The sequence below is a fragment of the Seriola aureovittata genome, chromosome 14 (genome assembly GCF_021018895.1).
Source record: "Seriola aureovittata isolate HTS-2021-v1 ecotype China chromosome 14, ASM2101889v1, whole genome shotgun sequence".
NCBI lineage: Eukaryota > Metazoa > Chordata > Actinopteri > Carangiformes > Carangidae > Seriola > Seriola aureovittata.
This window is the reverse complement of record NC_079377.1, coordinates 8387115-8407252: the sequence shown is the minus strand read 5'-3', so window position 1 is coordinate 8407252 and position 20138 is coordinate 8387115. Positions and strand designations below refer to the sequence as shown.

Below are 20138 nucleotides of genomic sequence, written 5' to 3'. Positions count from 1 at the left end.
TGCGCCAATACAGGCCATCATACACGGAACTATTGCTGAACTTTAAAGAAAGGCCCCCAGACTGCACACCATGATTTATAGTCTGGGGCTTCCACAGAAACAAGAGATTAGTCACAGAGTTGAAAGGTCAAGCCATTACAGCTGGCTATGACGGCATGTGCAGCCACATATGATTTTGATTAAGTCCTGCAAGTGTGCGATTGCAATCATGTCCATGTTTTTTTGTCCTTTCATCTAATTTTTTTGTCTTTCCTGTTTCTTATACATTTGTGTTGCTGTATGAGGCTGATACATTCCTGAATCCATTGTTTTCTTGGATGAGTGGGGTGTAGAGAAACAGAGGCTTATGTTTGTCACTGAAAAGTAGCTGATTGGCTTAGTCAGTTTTGCTCTCATGTCATCATTCATCTGTAACACATAAAACGGCTCTTGTTCTCGCAGAGAGCTGCAAGGCTCTGGCCTGCAGCACGCATGAGTCTCTCTGGGGATAACCATTTACAATAAGGCATTTGCAGCTTTAGTGAAATGACTGCTCATGCTCATGCACATGCCTAATATCCTTTTCTCTCTCTTTATAGGTAAGTACCTACTTGCATGTCAAAGATAACAACTTGGCTGTGGCTCCTGTGTATGAGAGTATCACCCTGCCCCGCCAAAAGAGCCGCTCTGGAGCCTCAGCCTCCCCTACTTTCCTGTCATCCTCATCCTCCTCGCCATCTTCCTCTGCACCTGCACCTCAGACGACCAACGTAACCTTCCACCCTCTGATGGGGAGCGGCAGCAGCTCCATCTTCAGCAGCCTCAAGAGAATGGGCAAGAAAAGAAAGAGAAAGAGAGATGCTCGCAGACACACTATCCAGAAAATCATGGGGGTGGAAGAGCAAACAGAAGGGATGCCTCATTATGCCTGTGAGACAATCACATATGACACACATACATGGCCGCTGAAGGAAGGCAGGAGGAAGAAGAGTTCACCAAAGAGCCCAGCCAGTGGGGATGGAGTAGACGCTATAGCCTATATGAAGAATCCCTTGTTGAGGGACATTGATACAGAGTGTTCAGGAGAATACAGCATTACTCCTTATGCTGTATCAGAAGGGCCAACCAATTTATCTTCCACAAGCCAGGTGAGAAGCCACTGCAGATTCCTCTCTTTGGGCTCTGTGCTCAGCTTCGACCTACCTAAGGACATGACCCTCATCCCCAGCATTCAGGACATCATCACAATTGCCCCCCCTGAGTCCAAAAAAGGAGCAGGGACTGATCCGGACCCCCACTCCCAGAGACACTCAGCCCTGAGCTCTTTCAAACAGACTCGGCCCACTCCTGCCATCACACACAGTTCATCAGATTTCATGTTCTCTGAAACACAGACTTCGACAGTTGGAGCTAAAGCTCTGCCTGATGTGGACAAGAGTTCCCAACCACCGCCTCCTCTTTCCATGCGTGATGATGAGGATCAGACTGTACCATGCAACGACCTGTCTAAAACCCAGTTCAGTCTGCAGGAGGATGCAGAACAGGAGCGGGATAAAATGTCATCCGAGGTTAAAACCAGTACAGCTGACGGGGATGGGACCAGCCAGCCTTCTCAGCTCCCAATTTATGTGAACCAAGCCCAAAGTACAGCTGCACATAAACATGAGTGCCCTAGTGTCCACACACTCATTCGCGACCTAAATGGACACCAGTACCACAAAACTGCAAGACCTCATAGTGTGCGTGAAGAGAGCCCTGGACTTCAGTGCCTGAGCCAAGCTTCTCACATGGTAGTGAATCTGAAGTCAACAGTGAGTGTGAGTGTTCGTCAGGACTCAGTGGACTCTGGTATCTCCACTTCCAGCAGCATCAAGCTTTGCACTGATGCACCATGTCCAGATATCCTGCAGCCTAAGGGAGTAGTGGGGAGGCTCATGTCCCTTGAAGTGGGAGGTATAGACTGCACTAAATCAAGAGACAACAGTGTAACACCCTCAGGCCTGTCTCCAGACACTGCAGAGCTAGAAACAGAGCCTGTCCACCTCGACCATCAGCAGTTTGAAGAGGAAGAAGAAGAACTGGAGGACATCTGGAATCAGACTACTAACTACAGACAGAGCATCTGCTCAGACATCATGTACCAGCCCGAACAGGAAGACACCGTACCCTCAGACCAATCCAGAGAGCCTCGTTCTCGGTCACCTTCACCTAAGACACCGGCTGTGCTCTACAGGAACCTGGTCACAGCCTCTGCACCCAACCTCCTCGTGGCAGAGTTCAGACTGCCGTCCCACATTCAGAGCTTGCTTGGTTATGACAAGGACCAGAGTCCCAAAAGTCACCACCCTCCACTGGCAATAGGAGACAGGAGGTCGTGGGCAGCATTTCCAAACAGGGAACCAGCCAGCAAGACTGCAGTGACAGTGAACGAGACAGCATCTGATCCAGTGAAGCTGCCGGATGTGGGCGACAATCAGAGATACATTTATCAATACAGAGAGGATGAGGAGGAGGAACAGGAGGTGAAGGAGGCAAATGTGGGGGAGGAGGTGGATGAGCGCACAGGTTGTTTGAAGGTGAGGTCAGAGTTTGACATACTGTGACGTCTACACCTATGACACTGTCCTGTTTGACCTTTTCCCTTTAAAGGGTCAGTTCACTCGCCCATATTGGTCCGCAGCCATGCAGACTGTTTAAGTTTTATTTGCCCAGGTTTTGAGAAATTGGTCTTTACGATTTCTGCTTTCACCAAAGTACAAAGGAAATGAATAGAATTTTGTTCGTGGTGCTCTAAACATTTTCAGAAATAACAATTTTGAAAAAACTAACATTAACGTCCCTTTCCAGAAACAATACCTTGGTTAATTTATTGTTCTCAGAGGTGGAAAATTGTCTTTGGCCCATCTGGCAGTTCATTAAAACATTAAACCATGCACAAATGAATTGCATAACAAACAAAGTCAAAGAAATAAAGTGGTCACCATGACAACTGCAGATTTCTGGTGGCAAAGACTGATATCTCAAAGCCAAGATAAATAAAACCAAAAATATCTCCATGTCTAGATAGCACTAGAGGTTAATGAGAAAATATATTTTATGTAAATTGGGTGAAGTGACCCTTAAACACACTTGATGCATCTACTGGAAGTTTAATTAGTGTAAATTAAAGTGTTTACTTAATACTAATTAGTATACCAATAGTTATTTGTATGTAATGAAATATGTATTGCAAAACTTAAGATGTCAACATGTAGTTGGGGTAAGCAGCTTTTAGCACTTTTGCCTTGTAGATACTAAAGATAACACAACTGCATGAACAAGTAACATTTTTCTCATCCGTCATGACTGTGGAAACTTCTCTTTCTAAACAGGACCAGTCCATGAGTCTACTGTCCGTCCATATGGATTTGGATGGGGCCTGTTGCCAAAGAAAAGCCTCACAAAGCCTGGAGGACATGGAGAAGCAAGAACAGCTGATGGCCACAGGAGGGCGCTGTTTCACCCTGGTGAGACTTCATGCAATCCGTTTAGCTCTTTGCATATAACAAATACAGCTTGTATCATTGACCGCAGTGTTAATTCAAACAGAGTGGAAAGCCTGAGCTGCAGTCAATGGAGGGAACTCTCGAGAGGAAGCAAAAGCTGCAGCTGGGTGGAAAGAAAGTAAGAACAGCCCCATTCAGTGTTTAAGCCAGTGGCACAGTCAGCAAATGTAAAGCCCGCAGTCAGCAACACACACGCTTATCTTATTTTCACAGGCAACCTCCAGAGGCTGGAACTCCTACCATGCTGTCCTATATAGACACACCTTGTGCTTCTACCAGGAGAGAAAGGATACACTGAGGGTAAGCGGAAAAGAAGTACAGCAAACTGAGGAGAACAGAAAAGATAAATAATTGAAGTGGATAATATGAATCTAATGATGATCAATCTGTGCTGTGTTGCAGAGTTCTGCATGTGGTCTGCCGCTGAACCTCATGGGAGCTGAGTGTTCACCTGCACCAGAGTACACCAAAAAACCCAACTGCTTTCGACTACGGTGAGACTGTAATAACGACTCAATTGCAGTGATGATGTTTTAAATTATACAGATTGAAAGGCAGTGATAGATGTTTAGACAGCTGTGTGTTTGACCCCTCTGTCATCTCCATGTTAACCTTCAGGCTCCGTGATGGGTCTGAATATCTGCTCAATGCACCCTCACGCTTTATGATGAAGAAATGGATGATGAAAATACAAGCAAACACAGGTAAACATAATTATTTCAAAGCTCATTTATGCCATGAGTGAGTTTATGTTCCATGAATCATATTTATGTTTTTGTTTTTAGGTCAGAGTGAGTCTTCAACATCAAGTGTCCTTGGCGAGCAAGGCCTCCCCATTTCCTTGTAAGATATGGTGGTTAAACAACGTCTCTTCACTTTTGATTCCCACATTGAAATGCCTTTAATCCTTAAAATGACACTTTATAAATAATCATTTATAAAATTCCTCGCTCCGTTCAGAAATCCCTCCCTCTGCTCCGGTTGTCACGGCCTCGCCAAATGCCACTGTTCCTCCCGACATGATGTCACCTCCACGTTCCCCAGGCCCAAACCGCCGGGCCCCGCCCAAACCAAAGAGATTGTTGTCCTCACCAGAGAGTTCAGTCAAATGCCACAGAGTCACTTAAGGAGTTTGGATGAGCAGTCGACCATCTCATCCTCACATGGAGGCTGCTGTGGTAAGGTCCTCTGCTGTGTAGACAAAAGCTATATTTACCTGGGGAGGGTTTACCAAACATGCATCTGCTTCACATTCACACTTACTGGAAGGAAGCACCACCAAGCACCACCCCCCATTATCTGATACTGAATAGCCCCACCGGGCCACACATGGTTAGATGATGCACTCGTCTATGCTCATTATTGATCAAGCAGGATTTGTATTCATACAAGCTTTGTAATGATTTTATAAACCAAGTTTCTTTACCCTTGAGGCTGCTGTTGAGTTCAAAATGGATTTCAGGATTTCATTTGGCATAGTGTGTCAGACTGCTATTAAAAGTGCTCTATCTATCAAAGAAGACAGTGAATGGCTGCTGCAGGTGTAGTATGTACCACTAGGGGGAGCTAAGGCATTGTCTTACTACATATTAAACAACTGAAGTATCAAAGGACTGCACACAGACAGCTCTTATCTGTTACTACAGTAAATATTTTACTTATTTCTGTTTTATTTATTTAAATGTTTCTTTATTTCTGCTTTTAATATTTTGTTTCTATAGATGATGACGATGATGATGAAGGCAGTGTAACCATGACTCACAGATTGTCTGGAGCATCCAGCGACAACACCCCTTCCTCCCCTCACTCCCCTGTATTCAGTGGTCAGGACTGGCTCGGCAACAAGCGTCGCTCCCACTCCTTCACGTCAGGTCAGTTTGCAGTTATTTTTAACCTAAATGATCTATAATCTGTCTGTGAATCATAAACAGCTGTTTTTATTATGTCTTCTAATGTCCTGTATGCTATGTTTCTTCTCAGCAACTTACCAGAAGATCAAGCCCATGTTGCATACCCCTGGAGGCCTGGAAAGAGGCTCCAACTACTGTGTGACTCTGGTGGTTGGAGATAAATCATCAGACAGTTCGTCCACAAGCAGAGGCTCCGAGCCTCCACTGCTGGCCATGGCTGGATGGCAGCGCGACACGTATCAGGACTCTGCTCTGAGGAGCTACGCCAGCCTGCCGCGGCCACGCAACAAGTCCGTCTTCAAGAAGTTCTTTGGGAAAAGGGACCTTTGAGTTTTTTAAATTATGATTTTACTAATAAAGTGTTTACCTATAGATTCCAATGTGCAGTGCACATATTATGCAAAGAAAATGCTACTACTGACTATATTTATGATTGGAAGAGCTAGTACGGTTTTATTTTTGATGTGTTTTATATAAATCACTTATGGGCTGAAAGGTCTCTTTAAATAGGTCCTGTTTATGGATATTTATATCGCTCTTCTTCACTTTTCTCGTTCAGTTGAAAGCAATAACAATACTGTGTGAGTGTGCACTGCGTAGTTGTAGATTACTTAATTGAACAACACATTTTCCCGCCAGTCTTATTTTGTATTTCTTTTGTATTTCTTTGGATTGTGGTGTTATCGGGTTAACAGGCTGTGTAAAGCTTCCTGCTCAACAGAGAATCATTGTAGATTTAGAGAATAATCCCAGTGTTATCACCATAACTAAATTAAGACCAAGTATTAACGATATACTGAAATCACAACACTTACTGAACTAGATCATGACAGCTCTCCTCCTCCGCGTGTACATGTGTGGCTCACCAAAACATTGTCTTCCTACTTATTCATGAAAGCAGCAGTTTGACACTGCTTGAGCTCATTTGATATTAACACATTTTAAATACTAATTGTACCAAAGACTATTCATAATAAAACATTAAAATCAATGATTTGCTGTGAACTGATGAAAATATTCCTTTCTCTTACACTCAAGCTTTTTTGTCATCGCTGGAGGCTTTGAAGAAGAAGGGATTAGACGAACAGAGAGATTAAAGGCCAGGCCAGGCTAAGAACATTTTCACATCTGCGCCTTATTTTTGCATATTAAAAACCTGCCCACATTCAAAGACATGACTCAAACAAATCTATAATGAATGTTGCATATATGCTGAGGGACCAAGCATTCTCCACACACATTACGGATGCATAATGAATCATATGCATGTAGAGTTTGCAAAATGCTGCTGTTTAGCATTACAAAGTAGTTGCTACAAGATGTCTGAGGGACAGATAGGTTACTGCAGAGAGGGAAATGGATTCCTTTGTGCACATTTAAACTTATTGAAAGATTTGGAAGATGTGAACTACTTGGAAAAGCTAATACATGTGCAGTGTTGTATTGACGTTAAAGGCACCTAAAGCAGAAGTGTCACCTGAAGGGTTTGAAATGTCTTTTTAAGTGTTAGCCAATAGCAGCTGAAATCAGCTGAGGTGTAATCGCAGAAATCATTTGAATTGAAACAGTTGAATTGTCAGTGAACATTGAAGCAGTTGAACGATCATTCAGAGAGTAATGAAAGCTGCTGAGGTGTTAGTTGAACAACAGATGTGAGACCAGCTGTGAAAAGTGCACCTTTCTCTCTTTAACCACCACACCTTTTTTTGAATAGCACTATAACTGATGTAAAAAAAAAAAGAAGAAGCATTTTTGGCACAACCATTACACCACCTTTCCATTCATATAGCACTGCCAAATGTCACAGTGTGGTCTTGGCACGTATATACGCAAACACACATGCACACAGCAGCTACAGTAGCGTATGGAATGGAAACAGTTCGCGAAGTTGTGCGTTTGTGGTGCAAATTTGTCAAAACCGTCCAGCAGAGGCATTAATCATGGCAAGTCAGCAATCTGTGAATCATTATCAAGACTCTATAGAGCTGAGTGCTGTGTGACTCACAGCACTGTAAAATACTCCCTACATGTTGTTCAGTTTTTATACAAAATCCCCATGTAGGTCATGTTCATGTGCCACTGCAATGATCTGTATGTTACTAGTGTATTCCGTGCAGGACAAGTAATGACCCGCAGTGACATACAGGATGTGACTGGCTAATTCACAGAGCTGCTGCATGCACATGTGGCAACTATTTTCTTGACATGCATGGACTACAAACATTTGGATTCTCCCCTCCACAATAAAGACAGTTCTTGTGTGTTCTTCTCTACCGTCAAGTTTGGAATGACAGCCACATCCTTTGTGGCCCTGAGGGACGCAGCACCGGTCAATCGATTGATCACCCTGCCCTCGATCTTTGTGTCCTCTCTGTGCCCTTTGACCATCATATCACCCTCCGACAGCTCCCACTGCTTCCTTCACAGCTCTGGGGGGTTTCATTCCTCCCCTGCAGAGACAGTGATGCACTCACTCATTCTGTGTGTGTGTGTGTGTGTGTGTGTGTGTGTGTGTGTGTGTGTGTGTGTGTGTGTGTCACCACACTCTTGGGGCTTTTTCTCTTGAGTGTTGGAATACATGGCGAGGCAATGGATAGGTGAACCACAAAACACAACGCCCACACACTTCTCCACACTTCGGTTGCTGCACTTTCCGTTTCTAACCACTAATAACAGCCCACATGAGATATCCTCCCAAAGGTGAGGTAAAGTCCAGGTTTTCGGTTTGTAGCCAAGTGAAAGGATGACTCACAGCGGTTACCACAGTCATTCAAAAAGATCCGGAGATTACAAGGTACCATCAAGGTAGTGTAAGAGGAGAAGGATGTCCTCAGGCCCTGACATCTCCCCAGCTGTTGATGGAAAAAGGCCTTTGTGCCTCTGGAAGGATGCATCTTTACACATTGCAGCTTTCTGCAGGGAATAAGTTATAGGCTGCTCTTTAAGCCATTAGATCAAAATAAGTATAGATTCCTGCCAGTATCTTTTGGAAATATACAAGCTGCTCATTTTAAGAACAAGAAAGGAATTTGTTGAGGTCAGGCAAAGATTTTCCTTCTATTTTCTTTCACGTGCTTCTTTGAGCTTTGATCCCAAGCTCAAAAGGGGAGGCCTACAGAGTGGTGTGCTAGTGGCCCGGACACTGGCTTTGAAACCCAACACTGAGCCTCCAGTGGCCCCGGGGAGCCCCATGAAAGTGATGTAATGGGAAGACTGGTTTAGAAATCATCAGTGGTGGGCAGTAGGGTGGAATAGTGGTTAGGAACCCAGATCAAATGGCTTCGTTTCCAAAACCTTTGGATCCCGTTGGCCATTAACAGCCCACCTGTCAAAACCAGGGGACATTAGTTATGCTCATCAGCACAATGAGATGAATTAAAGCTTGGTTATAGCTTTCTGGGATTATATCTGAAATCTTAATGTCTGCCTGTCGCACTAAGTGGCCTGTGTAAAGCCTTGTTGCAGAAACTGCGAGAACTCACATACCCAGTGCATGCTGAGAAATGACCTTGATTTAAGGGAGTATTGCTAAGCACTTACCATGTGCAGGCTTTGGCACTGAGAAATCTGACATCACAGATGCTAAGAAGCCTTAACCCAACATCTTACAATAAATCATACGATCATCTTGGGAAATAAACAGTGCATCTGAAGTTCGGCTTTGGGAAAGCTGGAGCTGGCTTTTGTGTGTCTCCCACATGGTCTTTGAACAATATGTCAGATTTTCATCAGATGTGTTTGGCATTTTGGCCGAGGGCTTCTCGGACAATACATCATAATATGCCTCTACTATACAGCTGTCGTTGTGCCTCCTGGGCTGGTACCACAAAGTGCAATAACTGGAGAGAAATTTCCTCGTCTAAGCACCAGCTCCCCACCATCCGCAACCACCCACCCCACCCCACCCCCCCTCTCCCTCCAGCCGGCAAGCTCCCTTTTGTCCTGGATTGTTGGTAAGCTTCTTGCATTTCTGTGTCCTCCATGTGTGGAGGGATAAAGGGTGCGGGGTGCCATACAGACATCTGTCCCGCAGATATGGTGCGTATGCATCCCTGCGATATGGATATTAATTCACTTCATATTCATTCAAGCTCCGCCATACGGTCTTTCATGCAACACTCCTCCTACTTAGGACACATCAATGCATTCAAGTCCCCCGACAGTGCATCCAATTGTTACAGTCACACAATTGTTATGTCCGAACAAACCCGTGGTGTTTCCAATGTAAAATAGCAAGCAAGGTGCCCACATGTGCGGTTAGCGTTACCGTAAAACAATGAAATATGGATGTTTTCGGACAGGGTTTCTCTTCTGTGCAATAAATACATAAATAAAACCCTTTGACTTTGACTTCTTTGCTATATCAAGTACTGGTGTTATGATGATGTGGAACATTTCATACTTTCATCATGATCCTGTAAAGTGTGAAGTGTTCCCAATCAGCCCTGTCAGATGAACTCAGGTAACCCTTCTTCAACAACACTATTTACATCAACCACTTATTCATTACTTTCAGAAAACTATTTTAATTGTTTATTCTTTTATATTCAGCCATTATTACTTTTGGCTATTTCAACAGTATATCCATTACCTTTAGTAAATAGTTAAGCAAATGAGAATATTTATTCAAATAAAAGAAACCAAATGTTTGACCTGATGAGCTTTACTCACACTCCCTGGCAACGACCAAGATACACCCGGCTGGGAATCACTGCTATAAATCATAGGTCCATAATATCACAATATGGACAATATGCTTTCCTAATTACATCATAACACATCAAATGCATACACACACACACACACACACACACACACACACACACACACACACACACACACACACACACACACACACACACACACACACACACACACACTTTACTCAGTAAAACTGGCAAGGTCTTTGTCACTGTTACATAACCCATCTGCTACTCTGCTGCAGGGTGCTGAGGATCACCTTCCAATCAGCAGAGCCAGCTCCCTCAGCGGTGCTGCTCGGCTTGCCAACCATGAACCATAGCACCAACCCTAATTGCCTGTTAAGACTGTACCAACAATAACTACGCAGCGTCATATTTCCATGTTAGTTCAAAAGTACGACCATTGCACCGTTGACTTTGAGGCCAATTCGGTGACTGTTGGTGCCAGTGGATCCTGAGGTAACGTCAGCAGTGGCCACAGAACAGATGCTGGCGCAGCAGCATGTCTGACGCAGATCACAGCTGGCAGCTCTCTCTGCAGCCAGCCTGACAGGTTACATCAGTTATACAAGCAGTGTTAAAAAAAAATGCCAAAAAATCCTTCCATGTATTTTCACTTTCAAATGACCTGAAGATGCTTTGGTGCAGAAACAAATATCTCTACCAGAGTGTTTCTATTAAAAACCTTGATACAAGCGCCAGACTTTGGAGCTCACACAGTGCGAGCAAGTCTGCAGTCTGTGTGAGCTGAACTATCAATAAACTCATGAACCTTGAATGTTTTTGAGCTACTTCAGTCTCTAAAAAGCTACTTTACCTCTTTCTGTTAAACCTACATTTAAGATCAAGAAGTAGTAAAGTGCCAGATTTAATTTGCAGCTGTGTGTTGACAGTCACAGAGTTTGACTACATGTCTCATTTTATAGCTCTAAAACCCTTCAAAGACCACTTTAGTGCTGCAGGATCAGAGTAAACCCTTCATAAATGCACTCTGACATCTAAAATCCTACATTCAGCGATACTATTTATCCTTTACTGTAAGCTGACGGTGCATGGGCAGAAATTCCATTATCTCCCAGGACGGAGCAGAAAATCCGCAAAACAAAAGTCAAGCATATTTATTTGTACTGCTGAATATGAAAACAAGAGTAAAGCTTATCAAAAGTATGAAAACATCTGCATCTGCTAAACAAATGTCCATCTTTGACTGTATGAAAAGAAACTATCTCACTGTTGAAAGACAATAAATGTTTATTTTTTAAATTTCTGGTCACGCTAGTAGAGGAAGAAACCATGAAAGAATTGGATACAGTTGTACTGTTAAATATTGATTGATTTTCAATGAGCACATCCTCAGGTTGACAAGACAAACACATTGGGAGGCTCACGCAGCACAGAGCTAAATGAATGAACAGAGCATTGCTTTGTTTAAAAGTAAAAAAAAATATAGCACCGATTGTCCTTGAGAACAAATTAATTTTCTACACTCAAAATGAGAAAGGCATGCTGCAGCCTCTGTAAGACCAACAGCTAAATAAAAAATAAAACACAGCTGTTTTGAGGGCGAAGCCTGACTCTGAGAGCACAGGGTATTTACACACTAACTGAACAATTCCCCCCGCTGTGTTCCATCTCACAATCAATTATTCAGCATGCAATCCATTTTGAGGCTGTATGAGGATGAAAAACATAAATTGTGTACATAAATGCATGCATGTGACACACTAACTCTTTCAGCGGCTCGGATGCCCTTCAGGTTAGGTCACAAGGCTGTTAGGAAGCGTGTGTAGACCCACTGAATGCTCTGGCTGTGTGTGCTGTGTATGCACTGACACAAATAAAACTTGTTGTCAGCACTAAAATACGCACGAACCGTTGGGTTTTTCCTCTTTAATGGCTCTGAAGCTCCATATTAGGCTGTTTGTTTTCGACATTCTTGTAGTGCTGCCAAAATGTCTTGTAGAATAGCATTTCGGTTCTCCTTCGACACCTAAACGGGAAAAGAAATAAGCAAAAATCAGTCTGCAGATAATGTAAAATTGAACAAATTGCGCTGCCGAAAGTAAACAAGAAGAAAACTGTGGCAATTGTCTTGTCCTGTGGGTGTTTAGCCTCAGAGGATACAATATCCATTCTGAGATTATCAAACCACATGTTGTCAACATCAACTCCTAATCTCTGACCCACTGTCTGAAAAGTGAAATTACTCATCATGTTTGGCAAAAAATGTTTACACTACCTCATTACTTTGTTATATATAATAACTTCCCCGGCAGAGTGAGTATTTTGCATGACAATATCCATAACTGAGTCTTCCGTGATAAATTATTTTGACATTTGAGACCACCCTTTGTTGTTGAATCAGTCACGCATGATTTAGAGTTAATCCTGCTATAGGAGAGGGATAATGCAGGGCATGCCCCTTCTGCGTTACTGAGCAGACTGACTGACCTCCTAAGATCAAGTGGACTCAATGTGAACAGTGTCCTGTAGCTATTGTGGTACTTGTAAGCTCCTAAACTGACCTAAATATCTTTTTTTTCTTTCCAAAGAGTGTTGCTAGCATTTGTACTCACAGTAAAGACCTTGACATCTCTCCTGCTCCGCACCTCTTCCACAAGACCCAGTGGTTTACCCTTGGGGACGGGGATGGTGCCCAGGATGGTGCAGGAAGAACTATCTAAAGTCTGTCTCACTGCCCTGATGAACGACTGGCTGAAGAGCTCCATTTTGCCAATTTCGTCAATGACAAACACCTTCCTGCTGCCCCCGTCTGCTGACCCTACCTGCAGATGAGAGACGTTAGCATTAAGCAAGAACGCTGTAAGTGCACGCTCAATTTGGAAATAAAAGGAAAACCAGCTCAGTTTGGACATTTATTGATAAAAAGATTAAATAGGTTTCATTGGTGGCCGTGTGGCTAATCTAGCGTGTGGCAGTATCTCATCATGTTAATGTCTCGTGTGAATCTCACTGACGGATATTATGACCGTGACTGGGATTGCATGTTACACACGACGGGTGATCTGCAGTGATTACAGAAATGCTTTAAACGAGATGAAAGTGGAATATGTGCCGCCAAGGCATAGACACCTTCCTTTACAGTGCATGTGTAGGCGTCACTGCAGGTTCACTTACATGCTGGATTAATCACGGTCAGTGACAGCCAGACGGCACCACCAACACTAAAAATGTCACTCTGGAATTTATGTGGTTGCAAGCTTTCAATTATTCCATCAATGCGCAGGAAATCAAAGGTTTGATGATTTGTTAAGTGGGGAGACACGGGGGTGTTTAGGTTGCTGTGATCTATTGATGAGGGTGAGTTTAAAAAAAAAAACACATGTTGCTGTCTCACATTTCTGAAGAGTGGGAGAGCCAGGTTTTCAAACGAAGGCAAGTCAACCACATACTGGCCAACTGTGTATTCCCGTCTGCCGTGAGACGCACCAGCAGCATCTCTGTAAGTCGAGATGAAGTGAAGGTTAGTCAAAACAAAGTGATAAAAGAGACCAGGTAGTTAGGTTTAGATAGGATGACAACCACGCTACCTGATTCTGGACAGGTGGCCCCTCTCTCCTGTCAGGGTGACAACATCAAAGCCGACTCTCCGGCCTCCCTCCCTGACTTCCTCTGTGTAAAACCCTTCAACTCCCACTCCTGATGACACTAAAGCCTCACAAGCTTTCTGGACCAGAGTGGTTTTCCCCACACCTGTAAGCAAAAACAGACACTGAAAAAAAGCACTGTAACATCACCATTTACACCTGGTGTACACACCCTCCCTGTTAAATGTTGGATCATGTTTAATCTACGCATTAGTCACATTGGCTTCCTTATTCTTTAATCAATGCTCCCAGTCTACTAAATACACAGTATATAAATCCATGCATAGATCACCAATCAGGTGTACCGAGCACAGGCCCAGGGGCCTTAATGGTTAGGGGGGCCGCTGGGCCAGAGCCTCTATGTGAAATATTTCTTCTTTGGAAATCTGAGTTCAGTTAAATGACCACAAAAAGAGGTAAAACAACCACTAAGATACGCAAAATGACCCAAAAGGGACACGATACCATCACAAAAATATGCCAACCCACCATAAAGAGACTACAGAGAGACACAAATCATCTACCATACCAATGTGTCTATTTCAGTCTGAGGATCCTAAATAGGAGTTGGGAGGTCTTTTACCTCTCTGTGCCCGCATTATCATAATCCGTCCATGTACACTTAGTTGGTTTATTAGGTACACCTACTGAACCTTATCTAGACTAATACAATAGTAAATCAATCTTACCTTCATGCAGTTATAATATTCTGTTTGTGCCATTTATGTCCGTGAGAGCAGGCTAAACTACTGACACATCTCATTGTATAATGCAATGCAGTTCAACTGCACCACAAACTACATTCTCCAAAATGATCACACAGTTGAAACAACACCTCTCTAAACAGTTCCAACAAAAAAAATGAACATTATATCTTTCATAAAGGGAGGATTTATTGCAGGATTGTTGTAGAAACTAGTTTATCATCCAAATGGAATGACTGAGTAAGACTGACTAAAAACGTGTCGAAATAGTGATTAAACGGGACAGCTTGTACGAACGTCTCCTCTTTCTGCGGAGGGACTTAAACTAATAGCATTAATACCTAGTTACAGTAAAGCTTAACCAGTATAAATCGATATTATCCGAGCACAAATAGCTACAACAAGCTAACTTTGATCAGACAAAGCGTCAACGTTTACTGACTGAGACTCAGGTGTGGATTTGCAGCCACTTTAACTTCAAGAGCTTTGAACACACTGGATGTTCAGTGTTACCTGGAGGTCCTGTCAAGAAAACGTGTTTGAACATCTCGGTTTACTCCATTAAACATGCCGCTGCAGCTCTTCCGTACACAGATTTTTGACGCATGCGCAGTATTTACTGGACTTCAGCACTTTATTTTGAAAAACGTACTTTATTTGAGCTAATTTCTCGAGGATTTCAGGTTATTTAATGCACAAATTTAACATTATTATCAACTGTAATACATTCTTTGAACAGTGTCTAAGTCATGGTTTTCAATTAATTCATGTAATATATAAATTAACGATGAAAAAAGACATTATTCAACTGTACGGTTGAAACGTCTGTTTTAAACAAGAATATATATTAGCAGAGATGATAGAAGTATTCATATACTTAATTAAGTAAAATGAGAGATACCAGTTTAGTATTTCTTTAAAGGCAGTAAAGTTTGTCAACAAAAAGCTCTTATTATTGATTATGTACTGGTGATACAGCATACCTCCTTTTAGTGTGTTAGTATAGTTAGTTAGTATGATAATCTTATTTGTCATTTTATTGGATTGATGAATTTAAGTGGAAGGAGCGGTTTAAAGTTGTAGCTGTTTGACAGGTGAGTGTATATTTCTGTGTAACAAAACATTGTATTTTATATGCTCATATGGTTTTAAAGTCATAATCTGGAAAGTAACCAATAGTTATAGCTGTTATAAATGTAGCAAGGTAAAAAGAAAAGAAATACTGGAATATAATTATAATGTAGCACCAAATTTTCCACCACTGTGAATTCTTATGGTTCAGTTGCAAATCAAAACTGGAAAAGAAACTCTGAACACAGTACAGTATCATGCAAAACACAACAAACTGGTCTTAGAATCAACAAAACAGCTGTGTCTTTTCCTATTTTCCTTATCAAATAACACCAAGAGAAACATGCAAAGTAGTGGGTGAGTATTTAAAGGCACTACCCTGAAATCAGGAGCTGCTCTTTGAGCAGAGGGAGATTTTCAGTTTGTGACACCTCTACTAGAAATGAGAGATTATAAATTAAATGATTTGCATAAACGGTGTGCATAAAGAGATTTTCAATCCTCTTATATGTTATTAAAAGACTCATGGTCGAACGCTTTATGCAAATGTCCAGTGGCCGAATGGTAACTGAGTGACTAAAACGTAAAATGATCACATTATTTCCACAAAAAGCTGGTCTTTATTCAAAAAGGTTGTCAGATAGAATAACTGAAAGGACAACTTTACAACTTTACTTTAATTTACATATTTGCAAGATGTGTACAATACAATACTACACTCATCTGTTTCCTGTGGTTGGGAGAAACAGTGTAGCCTTGATATAACCATAGTGTAGAATTATATATTTTTCTTTACATAGTGTAACCAGGGAGTTTGTTGGCCACTAGCTCAGAGATATGCTGATACTCTTTTCTAAAATCCAGAGATCCCAGCTCATCCTCCAGTTCCTCAGCCTCCTGTGGTTCAAAGGAGGATATTGATTCTGCAGAAAATCCTCGAACTGGACTGTTGTTTTTGGTGGACTCACTCCTTTGACTCCAACTCCTTTCCACTCTGCTGCTGTCTGTCATCTGCTTTCTGGAGCATATGGTTTGTAAGGAAGCCGACCTTTCTCTGTCACCATTGTCGGAGGAAAAGCTGAGGGCAGAGGCGTGGGTTCGAGGTCGAATGATGTGTGTACCCCTCAGAGAGCGCTGGGGAGAGCTGGGGGCTTTGACGGGCATGGGGAGGACTGCTCTCCTCTGGACAGATTCAGAGCCAGAGTCGGAGTTGCAGAAGTCAGGGCGGACAGGGGACTTTGGAGTTTTGGCTCTAGAGGGCTCAGGGCTACTCATGGGGTCAGGAGAGTAGGCATCACTGGGTTCAAGACTGTTAAAGTCATCAACGTAGTCTGCTTCCTCGTTTCCTTCCCCGCTGGAGTCTGAAAATGAAGACTTTGGGCTGCCGTGTCTGCTGCTTCTTGAGGATTCAATTTCCTCTCTGTGCCTGTCAGAGTCAGAGTGTGATTGATTTGATTCACTGTGATGCTCGTTCTTGTCTCTGTTTTGGGCAGCGCTGTCACTATCCACACTGGGGATGTGAATAAATTTCATGTCTCTCCTCTCAGAAGGGGATGGTTTTTCTGAGTTTTGTTTATCATGTTTATCTTTCCCATGCAGATTTTTCTGTTTAAGTGTGGTTGTTCCTTGTAGTGCAGAGTCCACTGTGATGCTTTGTATCATTGTCTCAATATTTTCATTGATACTGGAGCTCTGATTTAGTACTGATTTCCTTTTGCTGGACTTTACGACTTTATTTTCTGACTTTGTCTTTCCTTTGGTCAAACTTGTCTGTGTTTCATTCTGTGTTAATTCCATGCATTGACGGCGTTTTACTTTAAGAGGTGAAATTTGCTTAAGCCTTAGATTAAATGTTTTAGTGGTTCCATAAACAAGCTTCTTCCTCTGAGATTTACTGGAAGCTTTACTCTCAATCAAAACCTCTTCTTGTCTGTCTTTCTTTTGCACAGATTTAGACCTAACTATTGGAGTAGAACAGTTTCTAGGAGAATGTAAATGTTTAAAGTAGCGACTAGTCCCCTGGCTGGTCGTCTGCAACGTTTTTCGTGGTGTGTCTCCATGCCCAGCTGAAGGCTCTGTGGATGCAGGCCTGTAAATCCACGCTAGGTTAGGATGAACAGACAAGGACTGTTGTGGGTTCTGGCCATTTAACTGTGACAGCTCAACAAGAAGAGCATTTAGTAAAGGCATCTGTTGTAAAGCTTGCCCAAGGACATTTGGACTCACCCCACTTTTTTCTTGGTTTCTTGATGTTTTTGCATCATTTTTTACTCTCTCTTCCATCATTGGAGAACGTGGAAACTCAATTCTCTTTTCAGACATCTCATCCTCAGAGCATGAGTCTTCAAATATAAAAGCTTCTGAGTCTAGGGTCAACAACTTATAATCCCCTCCTTCGTTTTTGCTTTTTTCCTCTGCAGAATTACTGTAGTAAAGACGTGGGGGACAGAATATGGTTAAATCCTCCTCAAAATAGTTTTCAATTTCTTGGAGTGTTTGAGGAATTTGGGTTCTTGGTGTGTGTTTGGTAGCAACACACACAGCAGTGCCGTCCTGCTTGTCCTCACTCATTGAGATTTTTGTGTTTGCCAGTCCCTTGTTTTGGGCGTCTCTGCTAATGTCAGACTTGTCCAGTGTGGGTGAATGGGCATTCCTACAGTCATAAGGCAATGATTCTATACATATGTTTTTCTCCTCGATGCTTTCTTGTACATGTTGTCCTCCATGTACTCTGGTGCGTTGAAGATCCCTCCTGTCCCTGATATGTGGCAATAAACTAGCTCCCAGACTTATCAGTTTATAACTCAGGGAAATCAAGCCATTTTTCTCCCCTGTGAGGCTGCACATGCTAACAAGCCGCCTTTCTCCGTGTGATGAGGGAGCAGAAACACCATGCTCAGTCACATCCTGCCTGATTCTGTCTATCACTTTGGCCAGTGATATCAGGGAGGAGCCAACTAATTTGGGAATCTCCTCCTTCACATCCAACACCATAGCATAGAGAGGGGTGTTAGACAGATGGGTGTGCAGTGAATCCAGGTTCATTTGGAAGAAACAAGACTTGCCTCTATTAAAGGCGTATTCCCTTCTCTTTTCTTTGTCATGCTCCCCGGGTCGGTTAATGTCACCACTTCTGGGTTGAGGCTGATAGATGAGCAGCGTTGGGAAATCTAGCAGTCGCACTCCAAGAGCCAGCTCGTCGGAAACTTTAGTATCTCTCTCGATTCGGACATTTTTTACCAAAAGCTCAAATGAAAACAGAGTCTTAAGAATGTCACTATTTTGTCCTGCTGACATCCTGAAAGCTGTGTGACCACAAAAAACCCACTCAGCCAACTAACAAGCTTTTAGCTAATCCGCAAACTCGTCGGGCTTTTAGCTTCCATCGGCTCCATGGAGACAAACAACTGTCGCGAGCATTATACGTCATACAATAACCAGAAATACCTGGGAAATGTAGTTTCAGGGTTCCTTTGGCTATATCACGAATTTAAAATTGACTTTATGTTCATTAGTATTGCTTTAAAAAATAAATAAAATAAATAATTGTAAATACATTTGATTCTGGGTTCCTATTTCTAAATGAAGTAATAGGAAATAGTAAAAAAAAAAAAACCAAACAAACAAACAAGCAAACAAAGCAACAACAAAAACTGCAAAGTAAATACAGGCAAACACAATATATTAAAAGCATAAACCGAAGGTATATGGAGATGATAATTTATTCAGGTAGAGTTTGGGAGAGCAACTTTTCTGCAGTTCACCAGATGGTGCCACTGTAGGGCTTATTGGGCATACAGACCACAATAGTCTTGTGGTGAATGGCAACAAGGCTAGCGGACTTAGGTTAGGTTAGCAGGCTCATTATTCGCCTTTAACATGTAGAAAACGGTAACCACTCAGTCCCCTTTCAGTTTCAGAGTATAAATCTCTGATAGTGATTTATTAGACCAGACAGTGATTGAAAAACACAGAGTTTGGACCAGCGTCGGGTGGGCGGAGCCTTTTGCTTGCGCGCTGTCATCACCGGAGATAGGTGCTGGATGGATATCGCTATGGTCCGTGCTACTTCAGTCTGGAGGCTGAAAGCGAAAGAGTGAGATGTCAGAGCGACTACGACTGATACAACTGGTTTTACCTCTCAAGGATAACTAACAACGTCAACAATCTGGCAACCCCGGTCAGGACACCGCTCACATTGTAAGGTAAGACCCGAGTGTCTTTTTTTCTCCCTCTGAACCGAACAACAAAGTAAAAAGTAGGGCTGTAGCTAAAAGTGAGGAGCGAAACACACAGTGGGCGAAAGCCGAAGAGACTCACTGGCACATCCATGATAATAGTGAACACAAAGGATACAAACACAAAGTTACTTTCAGCCACCTAAGCTCGTGTAATTTGAGCGAGAAACATAAAAAGAGGTGGAGGATATGATGTTTCAGATGTAGCCTATCTATAGCCTATGTTTGTGTCTATTCATAAAGTGTATGGTATGCTGTTGTACTTGACCTGTTTGTTTGTTTATTTACCAAGAAGCACGTTAGCCATGCATGTAGACCAAATTCAATGCAAAATACATAACATTTTATATTCATATTCCACGAGGTAGGCTGTTATATCA

At 42.5% G+C, this 20138-nt stretch overlaps 4 protein-coding genes across 12 annotated transcripts in view; 2 read left to right on the top strand and 2 right to left on the bottom strand.

The window, feature by feature from the left end:
• The window catches only part of LOC130181529 (uncharacterized), a 29332-nt gene extending 22904 nt beyond the window's left edge, over window positions 1-6428 (top strand). For all 4 annotated transcript variants that reach the window (XM_056395793.1, XM_056395794.1, XM_056395796.1 and 1 more), the window contains 10 exons: window positions 579-2555; window positions 3351-3485; window positions 3568-3642; window positions 3738-3824; window positions 3927-4018; window positions 4143-4228; window positions 4310-4367; window positions 4485-4702; window positions 5246-5395; window positions 5505-6428. In XM_056395793.1, the coding sequence (XP_056251768.1) occupies window positions 579-2555; window positions 3351-3485; window positions 3568-3642; window positions 3738-3824; window positions 3927-4018; window positions 4143-4228; window positions 4310-4367; window positions 4485-4702; window positions 5246-5395; window positions 5505-5764 (3138 nt within the window). In that variant the 3' untranslated portion in view covers window positions 5765-6428. The remainder of the gene's footprint in view (window positions 1-578; window positions 2556-3350; window positions 3486-3567; window positions 3643-3737; window positions 3825-3926; window positions 4019-4142; window positions 4229-4309; window positions 4368-4484; window positions 4703-5245; window positions 5396-5504) is intronic.
• A 4942-nt stretch (window positions 6429-11370) lies between these two features.
• ntpcr (nucleoside-triphosphatase, cancer-related) lies at window positions 11371-15087 on the bottom strand. The gene is made up of 5 exons (XM_056396361.1): window positions 14963-15087; window positions 13689-13851; window positions 13496-13598; window positions 12714-12923; window positions 11371-12127 (listed from the first exon to the last, which is right to left on the bottom strand). The coding sequence occupies exons 1-5, from the start codon at window positions 14994-14996 to the stop codon at window positions 12050-12052; spliced, it is 588 nt and encodes a 195-aa protein (XP_056252336.1). The 5' UTR covers window positions 14997-15087; the 3' UTR covers window positions 11371-12049.
• Window positions 15088-15133: 46 nt separating this feature from the next.
• map10 (microtubule associated protein 10) lies at window positions 15134-18899 on the bottom strand. The gene has a single exon (XM_056396360.1). It carries the CDS (start codon window positions 18815-18817, stop codon window positions 16313-16315), a length of 2505 nt encoding a protein of 834 aa, XP_056252335.1. The 5' UTR covers window positions 18818-18899; the 3' UTR covers window positions 15134-16312.
• A 444-nt stretch (window positions 18900-19343) lies between these two features.
• The window catches only part of LOC130181345 (signal-induced proliferation-associated 1-like protein 2), an 80699-nt gene continuing 79904 nt past the window's right edge, over window positions 19344-20138 (top strand). The window contains exon 1 of one of the 6 annotated variants that reach the window (XM_056395481.1): window positions 19344-19725. The gene's annotated coding sequence lies outside the window, so the exon portion shown is untranslated. The remainder of the gene's footprint in view (window positions 19726-20138) is intronic. The other 5 variants (XM_056395480.1, XM_056395479.1, XM_056395478.1 and 2 more) reach the window with 5 other exon arrangements.

Bases quoted from the DNA above. Each gene is read 5' to 3' on its own strand.
- ntpcr (XM_056396361.1), bottom strand. From the start codon at position 14,996: ATGTTCAAACACGTTTTCTTGACAGGACCTCCAG. The intron at 13,599-13,688 runs GTAGCGTGGTTG...CTCGACTTACAG, and splicing joins GGCCACCTGTCCAGAATCAG to AGATGCTGCTGGTGCGTCTC. The intron at 12,924-13,495 runs GTGAGACAGCAA...TCTCATCTGCAG, and splicing joins CTCTCCCACTCTTCAGAAAT to GTAGGGTCAGCAGACGGGGG.
- map10 (XM_056396360.1), bottom strand. From the start codon at position 18,817: ATGTCAGCAGGACAAAATAGTGACATTCTTAAGACTCTGTTTTCATTT.